The 15533-nt window shown below is 39.8% G+C and overlaps 1 protein-coding gene across 2 annotated transcripts; it reads right to left on the bottom strand.

Moving 5' to 3' along the window:
* Positions 1-4470: 4470 nt before the first annotated feature.
* On the bottom strand, positions 4471-11151 carry SDHAF4 (succinate dehydrogenase complex assembly factor 4). Of its 2 annotated transcripts, none has more exons than XM_041477461.1 (3): positions 11007-11151; positions 8527-8679; positions 4471-4783 (listed from the first exon to the last, which is right to left on the bottom strand). In XM_041477461.1, exons 1-3 carry the CDS (start codon positions 11044-11046, stop codon positions 4674-4676), a joined length of 303 nt encoding a protein of 100 aa, XP_041333395.1. In that variant the 5' UTR covers positions 11047-11151; the 3' UTR covers positions 4471-4673. The 2 variants fall into 2 exon arrangements, with proteins under 2 accessions (XP_041333395.1, XP_041333396.1); XM_041477462.1 differs by lacking the exon at positions 11007-11151 and adding an exon at positions 10844-10991.
* Between the last annotated feature and the right edge of the window lie 4382 nt (positions 11152-15533).

The raw sequence follows: 15533 nt of genomic DNA, 5'->3' as shown, positions 1-15533 counted from the left end.
AGATATGTGATTTTTTTTTAAAGGCACAAGGCTGTAGCTGACTGGGAGACTTAATGCCTGGAGAATGCATGTCAAAGACTTTCCTGCTGCAAGCTTTAAATGGCGCTTCTGATGCTATTTGAGGGGAAAAAAATTCCATTCTCACAGCAAAAAAATGCAGAGAGATGCTGAGTATTTCTGAAGAAAATACATATGGTCAGAGTTATTCAGCAGCTTGTTTTCCAAAGGATGGGAGGCCAATATCTGCACTGCCCCCACACTTCAAAAGTCAGTAACTCCAACCTATTTTGAAAAGGTGTCAAGGAGAGACATTAAGAGAATTAAGCTATTGAAAGCTCTGTGGAATCAGGCTGGGAAAGAGGTCCAAATAACTCCTCTCAGGGAGAAAAGATGGGCAGAAAGATGCCCCTGGCCTAGTGGAGATAATGTCAATCAACACAGGAACATGAGGAAAGATGCTCAAGCTGCAGGGGGTGTCAGACATTCATAGGAAACAGGACTTCATTAGCTCCGCTCCTCGGAGCACTCATTTTAAATAGCGCCCTTTTCTCAGGATTTGCCATCTTGTAACTAAGATTCAACTTCTACTGGGACACCCTTTCTGCAATAAAAGTATTTTAGAAGATTACACATGACTACCCCTAAACAAGCAGCAGTTTTGGAGCTGGAAGAGGGAGCACAGCTATACTCACATTAGAATGTAGCCTGCACATCTCAGCTGGTCTGGTATGAAACACTGACCACCAGCTAAGCAAAGGTATTTTATATTGCATTTTACAAAAGCAAGAAAGTGACCACTAATGTGCATGGTTTTGATCTCCATCAGCACATGGAAACACATTTCAAACCATTTCCTTATGTTCTGATATATCTGATACCATGTTATACCTTGATACTCATGAACAATTACAAAAAGACAGAACTACCAAAACTGCTTCTCTTAGAAATGAATGCTGTTTTCCTCCTTTTCCTGACATTTCAGAACAAGATGGTGTGGTGCTTTTTCAATAAGAATACCAAAATAAGGGTCATAAAAAGGCATTTAATTTATCTGTCACTACAGACCACTGGAATTTGTCATCATTTATTGCAGTCAACTGAAAATGTAGTAAAGATTTATAACAACAGTCTGTGGTGCTTTACAAACATACGCTACCATCACAGGTAATTTTACTGTGATTCTATTATGCATCCTGTGTTTCAATTTAATAAAATCAACACTGAAATACATACTTTCTAAACAAGGCAATATATAGCAAATATTTAACTGTAAATTGAAACTTCATGTATTTTGAAATAGAGTAATTATGGTACAATTCCTTCAAATAATAAGGGCTTCATAATTTTAATAATGTACCAAATGCATCTATGCCAAGTAGCAGAAACAAGTTTAAAAGAGAAAACCTACTGCAGAAACACAACATACAGATTTTTATTAAACAAAACAGAGCAGCAAGCATCCTGCAATACTGCAAGAATTTGCTTACACACAGGGAACAATTTTCCTTTGTTTCAAAGAAAGTTAACAGAAAATGTTAGGATACAGCCCCTGCTGCTCTTCACTGTTTATACTAACAAAAAGAGCTAAAAAAAATCAATCAGTATTCATGATAAAACCGTATCTATGGCTGATCTAATAGCTAATGCCCCAAGCCATTTTCTTACCCTAATGCTAAATTCCAGTAAATTGCTAATAGTAATTATCTGGGAAGAGCAGGAAGACCGCTCCGAAAAAGTGCTGAAGTGCTGCTTTCCTAACTGCTGGCACTGCAAGAAAACAAAGAGAAATTATTGTTTGTACCCTATAATATCATTGTGTCATTTATTACATTCAGTCCCTGATGACTTTTGACAGGTACCACGAGAGATTTTGCAGCACCATAGAATTTTGTGCTTAACTGTTACTGCAGCCCAGGGCTCCTCATTTTGGTAAATGCCAGATTGCCAGACAAGGTAAGAGGGCCCCTTGACATTCACACTTTGACTCTTACATATTATTTTGCTTATATGTTCAGTTTCCTATGTCTTATTGACACATTCCATAAACAAGTTAAGCAAATATTTGGTTACCAGCACCAGCCTGGAAGGCGGTAAAAAGGCTTGAAGTTGCTCAAGACTGAAGGGGTATCCTCTATTTCCCATGCACCAATTCCTTTTTAGCCATTTATAACATGGGTTAAAAACAGCCTTTTTATTTTAGGAAAAAAAAGTCTTCAACAAAAGGGCTGTCAAGCTTAAAAAAGACTGCCCAGGGAAGCAGCTGAGTCACCATCCCTGGAGTATTTAAAAGATGTGTAGATGTGGCACTCAGAACATGATTTAGTGGCAGACTTGGCAGCGGTTGGACTTGGTGATCTTAGAGATCTCTTTCAACCTAAATTATCTGTGATTCTGATTTTTGCAGGAAAGCAAAATCCCTGCCTTTATGAGATACTCTGTCCTACTGGTAAGATGCTAGCACTCTCAAAATCATCTTCAAAATCCAGGTACATCTTGGATACTGGGCATGGAGTGTCTAGGAGCTGCCTGAGCTCTGACAGCAGCAGTCATCACCTGCATGAAAGCAGCAGCAACCTGGGCAGCACTTGGGTCAGCCCGTAATCACAAAGCTGAGGGAGAATGAAGGTAAGCAACTGAGATGTAAGGAAAATTATGGAAATGTGAGACCAGTTCTTCTTATGCTGTATCAAAGTGTAAGTCTGCACCCAGGGAGGAATGCACCTGCAGTCAGAACTGAGGAAACTAATTAGATTTGAAAATCAGGAATGCCAAGAAGTGCAACTACGTAAACATTCATGGAGTGTGTGCTGGGAAGGGTAAAACCTGGTATGAGAAGATAATGAAGTAATGCAACAATCCATGACAAAGACTAAGAATTAAAAAATAAAATAACTGCAGTATTTTACTGCTTCTTTGCAGATTAAGATATTAAGCCTATTAATAATGATGCAGAAAAGGCACAAGCTTCCAACTAAAATTTCCACTTCCTATTTGAAAAGGTGATGTGTTGTGTGAGAAAGTATTTTCCAATATACCAGCAACTGAAAAGGCAAAACATCACTAGAAATAATTAACGAATAAAAGACAGCTGACCCAGCCTATCTTTAGGTAACTGAAAATGTCAACAGATTTTTAAAAGATCTGTCACTATACAGAAGGGAAACCAGAATCAATCACATATAAATACAAACCAATTTTCCAATATCCAAGCCATGCTGCAGAATTGAAAGGTTCCAAATTACCACTAATTAACACCTTTCATGAGAAACAGGCTTTCATTAATCTCATTTTTCTTGTCTGTGAGATATTTGGTTGATAAACCTGTAACTGAATAGGTTCAGTACTTTTGTAGGGCATCATCACAGTGAGACAAACATCCAAACTCACAACTAGAGCAAGACTATGTCTCTAACATACAGATACACATACAGGTACACATCTGGATATACAAACTGTCACATTTCAACAAGGAGCTCCCCCACTGGCTGCCAGTCAAGTGAGCTTAGGGGAGGCTACTCAGATTTGTGACAAGACCAACACACTTTAATGTTCGAGTTAAGTTAAACCATGCAAAGGCAAAGCTGGGCAAAGCCTACACCTTTTTCTAATTCTGTGACTAGAGAAAATCCATTTGTTCAGGCTACCAAAAAGAACTTGCACAGAAAGAGAGCACATGTTCACATTTCAATAGTGACAACTTACTCTCATTAGTAAGTAACCACACAAGTGGTATATTTACACTCTACTATTACTCCACTACAGTACTTACGACTAGGCAAATTCTTGAATCAAGAACTGAGCTCAGTCTGACTGGAAGATATTTAGTTTGATGCCAGATAACTTAGTTTTAAGACCTGCAATATTAGATTACCTAATGGAATGTGTCCCCTTTGAACATAAGGTTTCAGACAGTAATGCTGTATTTTTCCCAAGCAGCATTTAGCCCATGTGCAAAAGGGCACCTCCACTTACAAAAGAAAAGATAATGCAAGTAGCATGAAGACAGGTGATAAAGGCCAGCATTCTAGAATTGCAAATAGAGCACCTCAACACTACTTGCAATCAAGAGCTGACCCTCTCCAAAATTTAAGTCTCCATTTCCATTGTGCTACTTACAGTCCTCATTCAGAGATAAGACTGTCCCTTCCCTACAGGAACAGGAAAAAACACCCAACCCACTGCAATAGGGACAGAGGGAAAGCTCTTGAGTAAAGGGGCTTTTACCAGGGAACCACTGTATGAAATCAGTAACCCACTAATCTCAGAGTTGGTTCTACCTTTGATGAATGGTGTTCAGGTTCATGAAATGCAAAGTTCTTTCAACAATTTTACACCACCACATAAATCTTTACATACATTAAGAAATACAAGTCCTTATATATCTCAATAAGCTCCTGACTACCAATTTCACACCACTACACTTGCATTTATACTTGCACAGTGTAAATAGTATTAAAGATCAGGCAGACATTGAGCCACTAACAGCTCCATAATCTGAGCTGCAGCACTGTGTTTAATTACATTGCATTATTAAGAAAATTCATCACATGACAGAATGTGGTGGCATGACAGAAACAATAAGCTTCACGACAAATCCAGGTGAGACTTTTTTTCTGTACATTATATTTTTTAGCAACCTCAAATATTTTATTAGCAATACAGACATTTAAATATTAGAAATCTATACAACGTCCTTTTCTTTCCCAGTCTCCAAAACGTGTAGGTTCAGGCCCTCTGGGTCCACCCCTCTCTTTTGTAGTAGGATTGATTCCATCCGGGAATTCTAAAATAACAGGTAAAGGTCATTAAAATTTCTATAATGTTGACAAATATAAAGATGTTATCATTTATGATGTTTTCCTTTTAGTTTCATTTTCAAAGACAAAATAAATTCTTTTTTGTTTTGACAGGCAACATTGAGCTAAATATTCCCCAGAGCCCTACAAGAGCCCTACAAAATAATTTCAGGTTTTGACTGCAATATATATTATCATATATATTATTTATGTCTAGATACAAATATAGATATAATATTATACTATTTATTATGCAAATAAAGAAGCAACTGAATGTCCAGAGGCATTAAAGCACCACAGCTTCTCAAGTCAGAACTTCAGTCATTCAGGTACACTGTACTTATGTTCAAGAAATCTAAAACCCCAGGTATTACTTGCTGTTTACCTCTCTAATTTTAAGTACTCTGTTTTAATTTTAGCTTGAATTTTAGTCAAGATTTTGTTAGTCTTGTACTTAAAACATCCAAGTTGGATGGCTGACCCATCCAACCTAACCTTGAACACTTCCAGGAATGGGGCACCCACAGGTTCCCTGGGCAGCCTGTTCTAATGGTTCACCACCCTCAGTGTAAAGAGTTTCTTCCTAACATCTAATCCAAGCCTGCCTTCCTTCAGTTTAGAACCACTGCCCCTCATCCTGTCACTATCTGCTTGTACAAAAACTCCTTCCCTACATTTTATACACCCCTTAAGGTACTGAACGCCCTTTAGACATCAGAAGGCCACAATTAGATTTTCCCAAAGCCTTCTCTTCTTCAGGCTGAGCAACCCCAGCTCTCAGCCTGTCCTGGCAAGAGAGATGCTCTAGCCCTTTGATGATCTTTATGTCCCTCCTCTGGACCCATTCAAACAGGTCCATGCCTTTCTTGTGCTGAGGACTGCACAGCTGGATGCAGCACTCCAGGTAGGGTCTCATGAGGGCAGAGGGGGAGAATCGCCTCCCCTGACCAGCTGGCCCCGCTGCTTTTGATGCAGTCCAGGACGTGGTTTTCTGGGCTGCAATGACACTGCCAGATCATGTTCAGCTTTTCATCCAACGCCCTACTCTGCTACAAAAGGGAAGCACACTGCCAGCTCATGCCACTTTCTTAAACACCACAGAGCCTTCTGTACCTCAGCCAACATTCTTACACTACTCAGTGCACCTTTACTCAGGGCCATCTCCTAAGAATAGTTAACTCAGGCCATCAAGCCACAAAGTACTTGTGGCATAGCACCATTCTTGGCTGAGTCTCATCCTATGCTAGACTGCAGGGCTCCCAGAAACTCACAGTGCCCCACATGCCCCTTGCCACACTGATTCTCCAGAGCTTCCCACATATACACCTAATGTGGGAGTCCCCCAGTCATATCCCTAACTCAGCCTGGGTGGGCAACACAGGTAATGAGATGTAAAGCTGAAAATGAGAAAAGACAACAACAGAAATTCTGGACAGCAGACAAAAAGAAATTTGAGGGAGGAAACTCATACAGCTACAGGCTATACAGGATGACACAGTGGGATACCTGTTTCATAACTGATGCCAACCAGGAAAAGAAGCATCAGTATCTGAGCACCTCTGGCAGTACAAGGGGTGTGAATGCACCTGATATTATTTTGTACATGTCAACATCAAAGCACTACTCATATGCTGACAGTGGATGCAGATGTTCAAAAGATTTCTCCATGACAGCTACAGAGCAGTGTAAATTCTAAATCCAGCTTCAACTCTTAGCTTTTTCCTAGTAATACAACAGGCAGTATGCAAACTATTGCTAGTGTTACCCGTAAAAAATACAGGTGCAACTAAAGAGACCTTGAGTCTTGCTCCAAACCTGGAACACCTAAGCAAATAACAAAATATATTGATTATGCATGTTTTAAACTAAGCAGTGATGGCATTGATTTTCCTGGGAATAAAAAGATGAGAATTAAACAGCTGCTTACACAGCAACTCCAACTGTGAGTTTTTTCTCAAGTGAGCCACAATCTGAAATTGCATGGAGATGATTCTATAATACAAGAATAATACAACAATACAATGACAAACTTGCAGAGAAATTTGTGAAAGAAGGAGAAGCAGAAGCAGCTCTTCACCGTGATGCAGCTTTCCCAATGGCTGTGGTGGCCTCTGGGTAATACACTCTCAAGTAGGAGAGTTCTGCTCCTTTTTTCAGTTCTGCTGCACAAAAAAGTGCCATTTTAGCCTGTATGAAAAGAGGGGACTTCTGTGAAAGAGTATCTGAGGATTTTGGATATGAAATTAGGATTCTAAGGTGGAAGAACATGATTAGTTTCTTAAATGAATGTAAGGAATAATTAATCTTTATGCTGCTATCATTCAACTCTGCAGGCCTTATGGAATTAAAGAAGGGGCACAACCCCAGGGGCACATCCCCATGGACTGAACTATGCATGGCACTGGCTTGCCTGGATGTTGAATATGGAGCCCCTGACAGATGTGACAGCCACGCCACCTTTCAGTTTTTTGGAAGTGAGTGGCACTGCTCTTGTGAGACAGTATCACATCCAGTTCTGGAAAATTACTTTATCCAAGTTTATCCAAGGCTACATCCCAAGAATTGAAGCAATTACCACTGTACAGAAGGGCACATTAATGTGTTTGTAGGATTTCATGAAGTACTGTCTACAGATGAAGGAAATTCTGCTTCCAATGGCACTCTGCTGCCTTCCTTTTGGAGACTATAGATCAGTCTGCATTTCTTCTCCTCAGGATGTTAGTGCTTTCAGACTTGACTTCCTATATACATGGTAAGGCAGAATATATTCTGTATATAGAAGTATGAGAAGAAAATATTCCATCAACAACTGGTTAATGCTTAATTCATAAAAATGTTGGGTAGAAGCAGCTTGTGTTTAATTTGCCGCAAATAGTTAAAAGTTATTCTTTGCATTGCCTCTTTGAAAGTTCTTTTATCATAAATACTTGTTTTTTAAAAAAAAAACCACAAAAAAACCCAAACCCCACCCAGAGTACTGTGTTCAGCTGTGAAGTTCCCAACACAAAAAAAGAGGTGGACCTGTTGGAACAAGTCCAGAGAAGGCCACTAAGACAATCACAGGACTGGTGTACCTCTCCTATTAAGACAGACTGAGAGAAGACTGAGACAATTGGGGTTCTTCAGCCTGCAGAAGAGAAGACTCTGGGAAGACCTTTTAGAAGCCTTCCAGTACCTGAAGAGGGCCTGTAAAAAAGTTGGAGAGGGACTTTTAACAAGGGCAGGTAGTGACAGGACAAGGGAGACTGGCTTTAAAATAAAAGAGGGTAGGTTATAGGTTAGCTATTAGGAAGAAATTCTTTACTGTGAGGATGGTGAGGCACTGCAACAAGTTGTTCAGAGAAGCTGTGGATGCCCCATCCCTGGAAATGTTCAAGGCCAGGCTGGACTGGGCTTTGAGCAGCCTGTTTTAGAGGAAGGTACCCCTGCTAAAGGCAGGGCTGGTACTAAGTCAGGACACCTAGGCAAATTTGCTTATCTTCAAGAGCAGAGGAAGCCCAGGTTTTCTGTGAGACTTGTTACAAGGTTTGAGCACAGTTGTTCTGAAGGTTCTTCCCCTCTGGTGCACCATTTGCTCCACCGCCCTGCCTCTGGTTTGTTTTTCAGAACCAGTAAGCTTAGAAAATGATTCTAAAGAGTGCTGAATGTCTGTCACTGTCTTAAACTGACGTCAGCACATTGCAGTCTTGCCTTTAAAACACAGCTTCCAATTTTGTAAAACACTACTTACTTTCCAGGGGTTCCCTCTCCATACTGGACTCTTCTGGTTCATCAAACCTCCCCACTGGTAACTTTGGTTTCTTTAGTGGCTGCTTAGCAGTTTCAGATCTTCCTCCTTGCTTAGAGCTGGAGCTGCTTCGTGAGTGGCAAAGAAGTGATGACTCTATCAAGCAAATGGACATGTGTAGCATAAATGTGGGAGTTTAACACTGAGTAATGCTGCGACTGTCCAGAGCACCTCTGAAAAAAAACTACTTGAGGGATGAGGGAGAGGAAGGCAGGAAAACAAACTCTTAAAAATTACTTAACATGCAACTCATGAACACCTAAGAAATCAGCACAGATAATTATTTTTGGCTCTGGAAACAGAAGTAGGCAAAATTGTGTTAGTTGTATAACTCAGTTCACACTAACAGTGTATTTTAAACTGCTTGAACTTATCTTTGCTGTTACTTTCTTGTATTTTAGACTCTTAAACAGTAATTATGCTAGCATAGACCAGTACGGTCTGTTTTCCAGGAGAAATCCTAACCTCCCCCAAGAAACCTGCTGATTTCCATATCTTGGCTCATTTCCAGCAGCTTTTTAGTCAGAAAAAGCTTCTGCTTTCCCAAAGGATAGTTTAAAAAAACAAAATGTTCCCTTAGTAACAGGTTTTCCAGAATGTCGGCAGAAGATAGCTGGGTTTCCCTTAGGATGGTAAAATAATTCAGCTGGTAGTCAAAAGCAGGAAAAACTTTGAGCATGTTTAAGTTCAATTATGTAACTGCATACAAATGCTATCATTAAAAGCATTAACTTTTTTTTCCTTTAAACTCCTACTAACATTTTGGTTAAAAAAGCCAAATGTAAATGTTCAGAATAAGCATAAACTATCCACTAAAAATATTTTGACTGTGGACAGATACCTAAAGCAGTTCTGACATTTCTTAAGAAGCAAGATTCAAACAGAAATCCTCCCTGTATCAGCTGGGTGCAAAGTACCTGAAAGAAATATTATTCTGCTTTCCTAAGGAGATTGAATCGGGAAGCCTTGTCAAGTACTGTCAATTTGACTCACTTTAATATACACCAACTAGTAAACCACTTGTATTCCCAGAATCAGCATATTCATTCATTTCAAAATACCACATCTTTAATATCAAACCCTGCAGTCACATAAACTGTATTATGTCTGCCAACTGCTGCCAATGCCCCGAAGGAGTAAAGCATGGCATAACAAACTAACAGCAGTAAAGGATCCAATCTGCTGCAAATATTGGGTCTTTCTACTCCTGCCAAGCTTCTTGTCATTCTTCAGTAAGATAGAATCGAAAAGCTAGCAAGAAAATTAAATTATAGCAGGTATTCTAGTCCAAATTAAAATAAAAATCAGATCAAGGTGCCAGTATAAAATTTATTATCTCAGTCACTAGAAAAGAGGCAAACCCCATTTTCCTTGGTAGATTTACTTGATATTCTTGACCAAAATACACTCGACAGAGAGGTGACAAAAGTTCAACATTAAACATCTCTGAAAAAGATGAGATGAACTATCAACATTAGTAAACCACGTTGTACAAACTGATTCCCTCCTCTTTTACACAGTGTCACAATACCCTACAGTTTATTAATGATATAACTGAACTTGCAGTTGAAAATCCCAATTCTTTAAAGTTGCTGTGCTGCAATATTCTATCTTTTGAAGTGGACCACAGCATGTGATTTATTCTAACAAAGCCATCCATGCAGTGGGATTTGGGCACACATCGGAATGCTCAGAGGATTAGAGCATTAGCCACATCTTGCCATGAATCTGACAGCCAAATAGAGCACAAACATCTAAGAAAAAATTTTAACAGCTCCTCCATTAACATACAGGTTTGTTTAAGTGTATTGCATCAATAGCAGCACAGAACCTCAGCTTTTGAGGAGAGGGAAGCACCCAACAAACAGCCCAAGCTGAGGCCTGTGGGACAGGCTGTTATCCAATCTACCTCACTTCTCTATAAACAAACCAGCTGAATTTCCTCAGGTGAAGGGAACGGACCAGCAACTTCCAGGTCCACAGCATGCTTCCTCCAGCTGTTCTCCAAATGTTACATCACTGTTTAACATTTCACTGCCCTTAAGAAGTACGAAGCAATGACAAGGCAAGAAAACCTCCGTAATAACAGAGTTGCCCGACAGCAGCAGGTTTACAGTACAGGCGGGACTACTAATATCGAAAGGGCGAGAGGGAAGGGGTTAAGAGCAAGGAAACCGCAGGGCCACGGAAGCTGTGGGGAGAGCAGTGAAAGCCCCCGGGCCCCGCGGGCTGAGAAGGCGGGGCGTGCCACGCTCCTCACCCGCCGCCATCTTGGGCGCTCTCCAGCCCCCCCAGCGCCAGCAGCCCCGGGCGGCGCCCGCCCCGGCCCCTCGCTCGTCAGTCGCTGCGGGAGGAAGGGCAGGGGAGCCGGGGAGCCCCCCGCGGCACAACCCGGGCCCTCCCGCCCTCCGCCCGCCTCTTACTCGCTGCCCCGGGCGCGCCGCGCAGCAACCGCAGAGCCATGGCCAGGACGGAGCCGTGCGGGGCGGGCAGCGCCGCCGCGCAGGCGCCCAAGGCGGCGGCGAGTACAGCCGGGGGCAGGCGGCGAACGCGGTCCCGAGCAGGGCGGCTTCAGCGGCCTCTCGATCCCCCGAGCAGGGCGGCTTCAGCGCCTCTCGATCCCCCCGTGGCCCTGCGCTGCTCCCCGGCTCCCGCAAGCAGAGGCGAACGGCGCCTGGGAGCCACGGTGCCGATGAAGGCAGCTACGGGCTCACAGAGATGAGACATACGCTGTAACTCTTCTCTCAACCCCTAGGCAAACGTGGAGCAAAGACGTCGAGCAAAGACGTCTTCTTTCTTCGATGCCGTGAAGAGTTTAGCGCTGCAGGAACCCGTTTTCCCCTCAATGTCTAGTGTAGTCCAGCTGGGTTTGTGGTTTTTTTTTTTTTTTTTTTTTTGTTGTTTTTAATAATTAAAAATAGTACATTGTTAAATAATACACAAAGGCTGCTAAGGACATGAAGGAACTTCGGCTAACACCATAGTGATGTACAGACAGCATTTGTGCTTTCAAGACAGCATCTTTCCAGTTTGTGACTTTAAGCAGTGAAGTTGCTTTTAATGCTCAGTATAAACCTAACCCTGTTACTTACAACATGTTCATGGAGTGGCATTCCAGTTAATTACATACAGTTAATGTTTTGAATATGGCAACTTTTGCTTTTTATCACTCTTTAAACTTCTCCAGCTAACCTTGTTCTTAGATAAAACAGAATTCAGTGTACACAGATACTAACCTGAAGAAGATAACTTTGAGATCTGAATCTAAATAGCATTTTTTGTTCACATCTGAAAGCTTTAAGAAAGTAAATCTTGGTAAATTAAAGAGCAGCAGCACTTCCTGGAGTTTATTGGAGCTACATCTGGCAATACCTACACACTGAAAGTAATTAAATTTAACTGACTGCCTCACAAGTGACATTTTCTCAATCAGCCTTTTATAACATGGTTAATTAGACATTAGAAACCTAAAATAATGGAAACCTTTTCCTTTATTCTAACAGCAAGATGCTGGGCATCTAGATCAGAGAGAATAAAGATGAATGCAGAAAAAAATGCTCTGCCTGAAAGCAGCAAGGAGAAAACCTAAACAGATCTTGTCAAAGTTCAAGAACTTATTATTTATGTCTTCAGTACAATAAAAACATGAAATCTTTCCCTTAAAAAAAACTTACCAAGCTGCCAGCAGACACCAAGTAATAGTAAACTCTGCTCCTAAACTGCTTAACACATGCTTAATCCATGAAAAATTATACATTTATGCATACATCATATGTACAAGCACACGTCAAATTTCAAATGGTAAGAATGAAACAGCAGTGCAAGGCTATTGGGGTACTGTTTATCCACCTAAAAATTAACTGTCTTCAAAACATATTTCTTGTCTTTATTGTATTGCTGTAAAAATTCACTTGTAACTCCTGAATTATTAATTTCTAGATCTTTTGGCTAAGGAGGTAATAAACCTTAACATTGGTAAAAACAACTGTAGCATACACCACAGGAATTTTCTACTTTGTGATTAAATGGACTATTGTTTTCCTTCTTCTGTTTACTGATCATTTATCTCTAGCACTGCAGCTTCCTTTGCAAGATGACACAAACAATATTGTACATAGCTTTGCTGTTCTAAAAAGTGGGGAATAAAAGACTTACAGCTAGCACAAAGCTTGCAGCAGGTCAGTTCAGATGAGCCAGATGTACTGGTCTCGGAGACTGCCTGGAAAGCACCACAAGCAGCACAGCCCTGGGCAGCGAGTGCACTGATATTGCCTGAATGCCCCCTCTGCCTCTGAGACCACATCAAGAACCTTGGTTATCTGAACACCACACCTGCTCAGGGCTAAGCAAATACAACTGGCTTGGAAACAAAGTTGTTTTGTGGTTACAGAGTAAGTTTTCCATCAATGTCAAATCTCTTGGCTCTGCTGCAAATCCTGGTGATTCCCAGTATAACATGAACTCTTTTTCCAAAGTAGTAGCAATGCCTAGATTTACAGTAACAGAAAGTTTAGTTTGTATCAAGAATTCAAACACAACCCAAGGAATTAATTTATATACATAACATGGAAACAAAGGTTCAGACACTGTCATTTTATGCAGTGATCTCCTAATTATATCACTGAGAGCTTTCTGAAGTAACAGTACCAGCTTACTGCCTTCAGGGAACAAGATACTAACAGTTAAAAGAATGTCATTCTGTAAGCAACATAATTCTCTTTGAAGCAGCTGCAGGATACCTGCATGAAGGAGAGGTCACTATCTCTAAAGGAAGACGAAGCCCTCATTCAAATAGAAGAGTGGTGAGATGGTGAGTAGCAGCACTTTAGAGCTTCTACTGCATCAGATGACACTGACTTATGTGTACACAGGTCTGTATTTAGGTCCAGGAAAGAGAAGGCAGAAAACTGCAGGAGTAGGGAGAACATGCCAGGCAACACATGCACAGTTGTCCAAAATATCCCAACCTGCATGTGTTGCTCAGAGAGCAACTGCAAGTGACCATACAGTCTGTAAGTAAATGTGAGCCGCCGATGCTTCAGGGACACGCTGGGGTCATCACGCCTCTCACTACGGTCAGATGGCACATTCCTTTGGGATGTTGAACAGCCCTCACAAAAGCTACAGTACTGAGAGGGCTACCAGACCACATATGGACTAGGCAATAAAAATTAAGGAAAAGAGAATGAAATTACTGTTCTTTTAATTTGCCCTGTTCCTTGAGATACTTACATGTGAATATAACATGATGTCCTGCACCATCCATTTTCCTCAAAGAACAAACCTAATTCAAACTGCTTTAAATAGGTGGGACCTACTGTTACCACCTCCCCCCACAAAAAAAAAAAAAAAAAAAAAAAAAAAAAAAAAAAAAAAAAAAAAAAAGAAAAAAAAAAGTGGCAATTTCTGTCATGATACTTTTGCTTTCCTGATCACAAAAGCGTGCTTTACATGTTCTGACATGTAAATAATGTACATGTTTACATGTATTATTATTATTATATTTCTGTCCAGAGACAGAAAGCAAGACAGACATTTTTCAATAGTGACAGAACCATCTAAATGCTTGTTTCCTAAGAACAGTTTAAAGTCTTAATTGTGAATCAAGGAATATTTTGTAACTTCAGCTCCCTTCAACAGCTATTAAAAGTTTAGCCAGTAGCCAAATCCAATAATACTGTTACATAAAAGACAGTTGAGATAACAGAACATAATTTAAACATTTAGAGCTTAATAGCAACATCATAATACAAAATTAAAAATAAAAATAGGCATTGTAATAGTAAGAACATATTAAAGATACCTTTGTGTCATGAGGACTTGCCTAACACAACTCTAACAAAATACACTGCAGTGTATACGTTGCTGAACTGTAGATGCTCAGATACTCATTTCAGCATCTTGTAAGTTACAGGGAACTCCCCCCATATATTACAAAGACTATTATACAACATTCAACATCAAATGCAAAATCACTTCATGTATTATTATAGACATTTCATCTGCAGATATAATTACTTCAAGTATTATTGCTCTATTAATTTCCAAAGTACAAAATTATTAATTATATACAAAAAGCCTCCCCAGAATTTTGGTAATTAGCAGAACATTTCAGTTTCTTTAATTGCTTTCATTAGAGTAATTTGTTCATTTTATTAACACCAGATGCAATAACACAATGCTAGAAATAAACATGCATTATACAACAAATTTATATTTTTCAAAAAATGTTCATTACAATTAGTGTACAATTAGTGAATGCACATATAACTCTTTTTCCCCACCTTTAGCGAACTATTGTTTGAACCAGAGAAAAGGGAAGAAAGAAAAAACCAAACAATGCTATTCAGCACCAGTAGAAAGTCAGATCTTTAACATTCCTGTATATCAAAAACATTTTATCTGTGTCACTAAACAGGTAAAGTTTACAACAGTCTCATTTGAAGATGTATTGGTTTATATTTACAATACTTTATAGTCAATAAAACATTTTAACAATATTTAAAAATTGTTTAAATTCATAAAAGTATTGCAGAAATTTATAACATTTACTTATTTTAAGTATATACAAGGAAGTCCTCATAAAATTGTCCATGTTCATCCGAAGAACTGACAGAGTAAGGAACCATCTTAATACAGTTTGCAAAACCCCAATTATTTGAAGGCAGCTATCACTGAACATTCAAAAATCTTTAGTTGCCATTTGCTTCTGAAAATCAAAGTTCCAGTCATAAAATTTGAGTATGTAAACTAACATGTTTTTGAGATCAGCAGAAAAAATATTCCCACAGGCATAACATATTTAACAATGACAGTAATGATTTTGTAGAAAACTGTTAAGCTGTAGCAGATATAGTAATTTTCAAATATCCAGTATTTTAGCAGCTCATTGTGTTTCCAGTTAAACTTCTACAGTGCTAAAATACGACAAGTGAACACGTAAGACATTG

This window comes from Pyrgilauda ruficollis, unplaced genomic scaffold, assembly GCF_017590135.1.
Source record: "Pyrgilauda ruficollis isolate IOZ18807 unplaced genomic scaffold, ASM1759013v1 scaffold40, whole genome shotgun sequence".
NCBI classification, from domain to species: domain Eukaryota; kingdom Metazoa; phylum Chordata; class Aves; order Passeriformes; family Passeridae; genus Pyrgilauda; species Pyrgilauda ruficollis.
The sequence above is the reverse complement of the archived record's forward strand: the minus strand, read 5'-3'. Positions and strand labels throughout refer to the sequence as shown.

Excerpts from the sequence above, each read along its gene's own strand:
- SDHAF4 (XM_041477461.1), bottom strand. The coding sequence starts at position 11,046 with ATGGCTCTGCGGTTGCTGCGCGGCGCGCCCGGGGCAGCGA. Across the intron at positions 8,680-11,006 it reads CGGCGCGCCCGGGGCAGCGA|AGTCATCACTTCTTTGCCAC; the intron begins GTAAGAGGCGGG and ends TTTGCTTGATAG. Across the intron at positions 4,784-8,526 it reads GGAGAGGGAACCCCTGGAAA|AATTCCCGGATGGAATCAAT; the intron begins GTAAGTAGTGTT and ends CTGTTATTTTAG.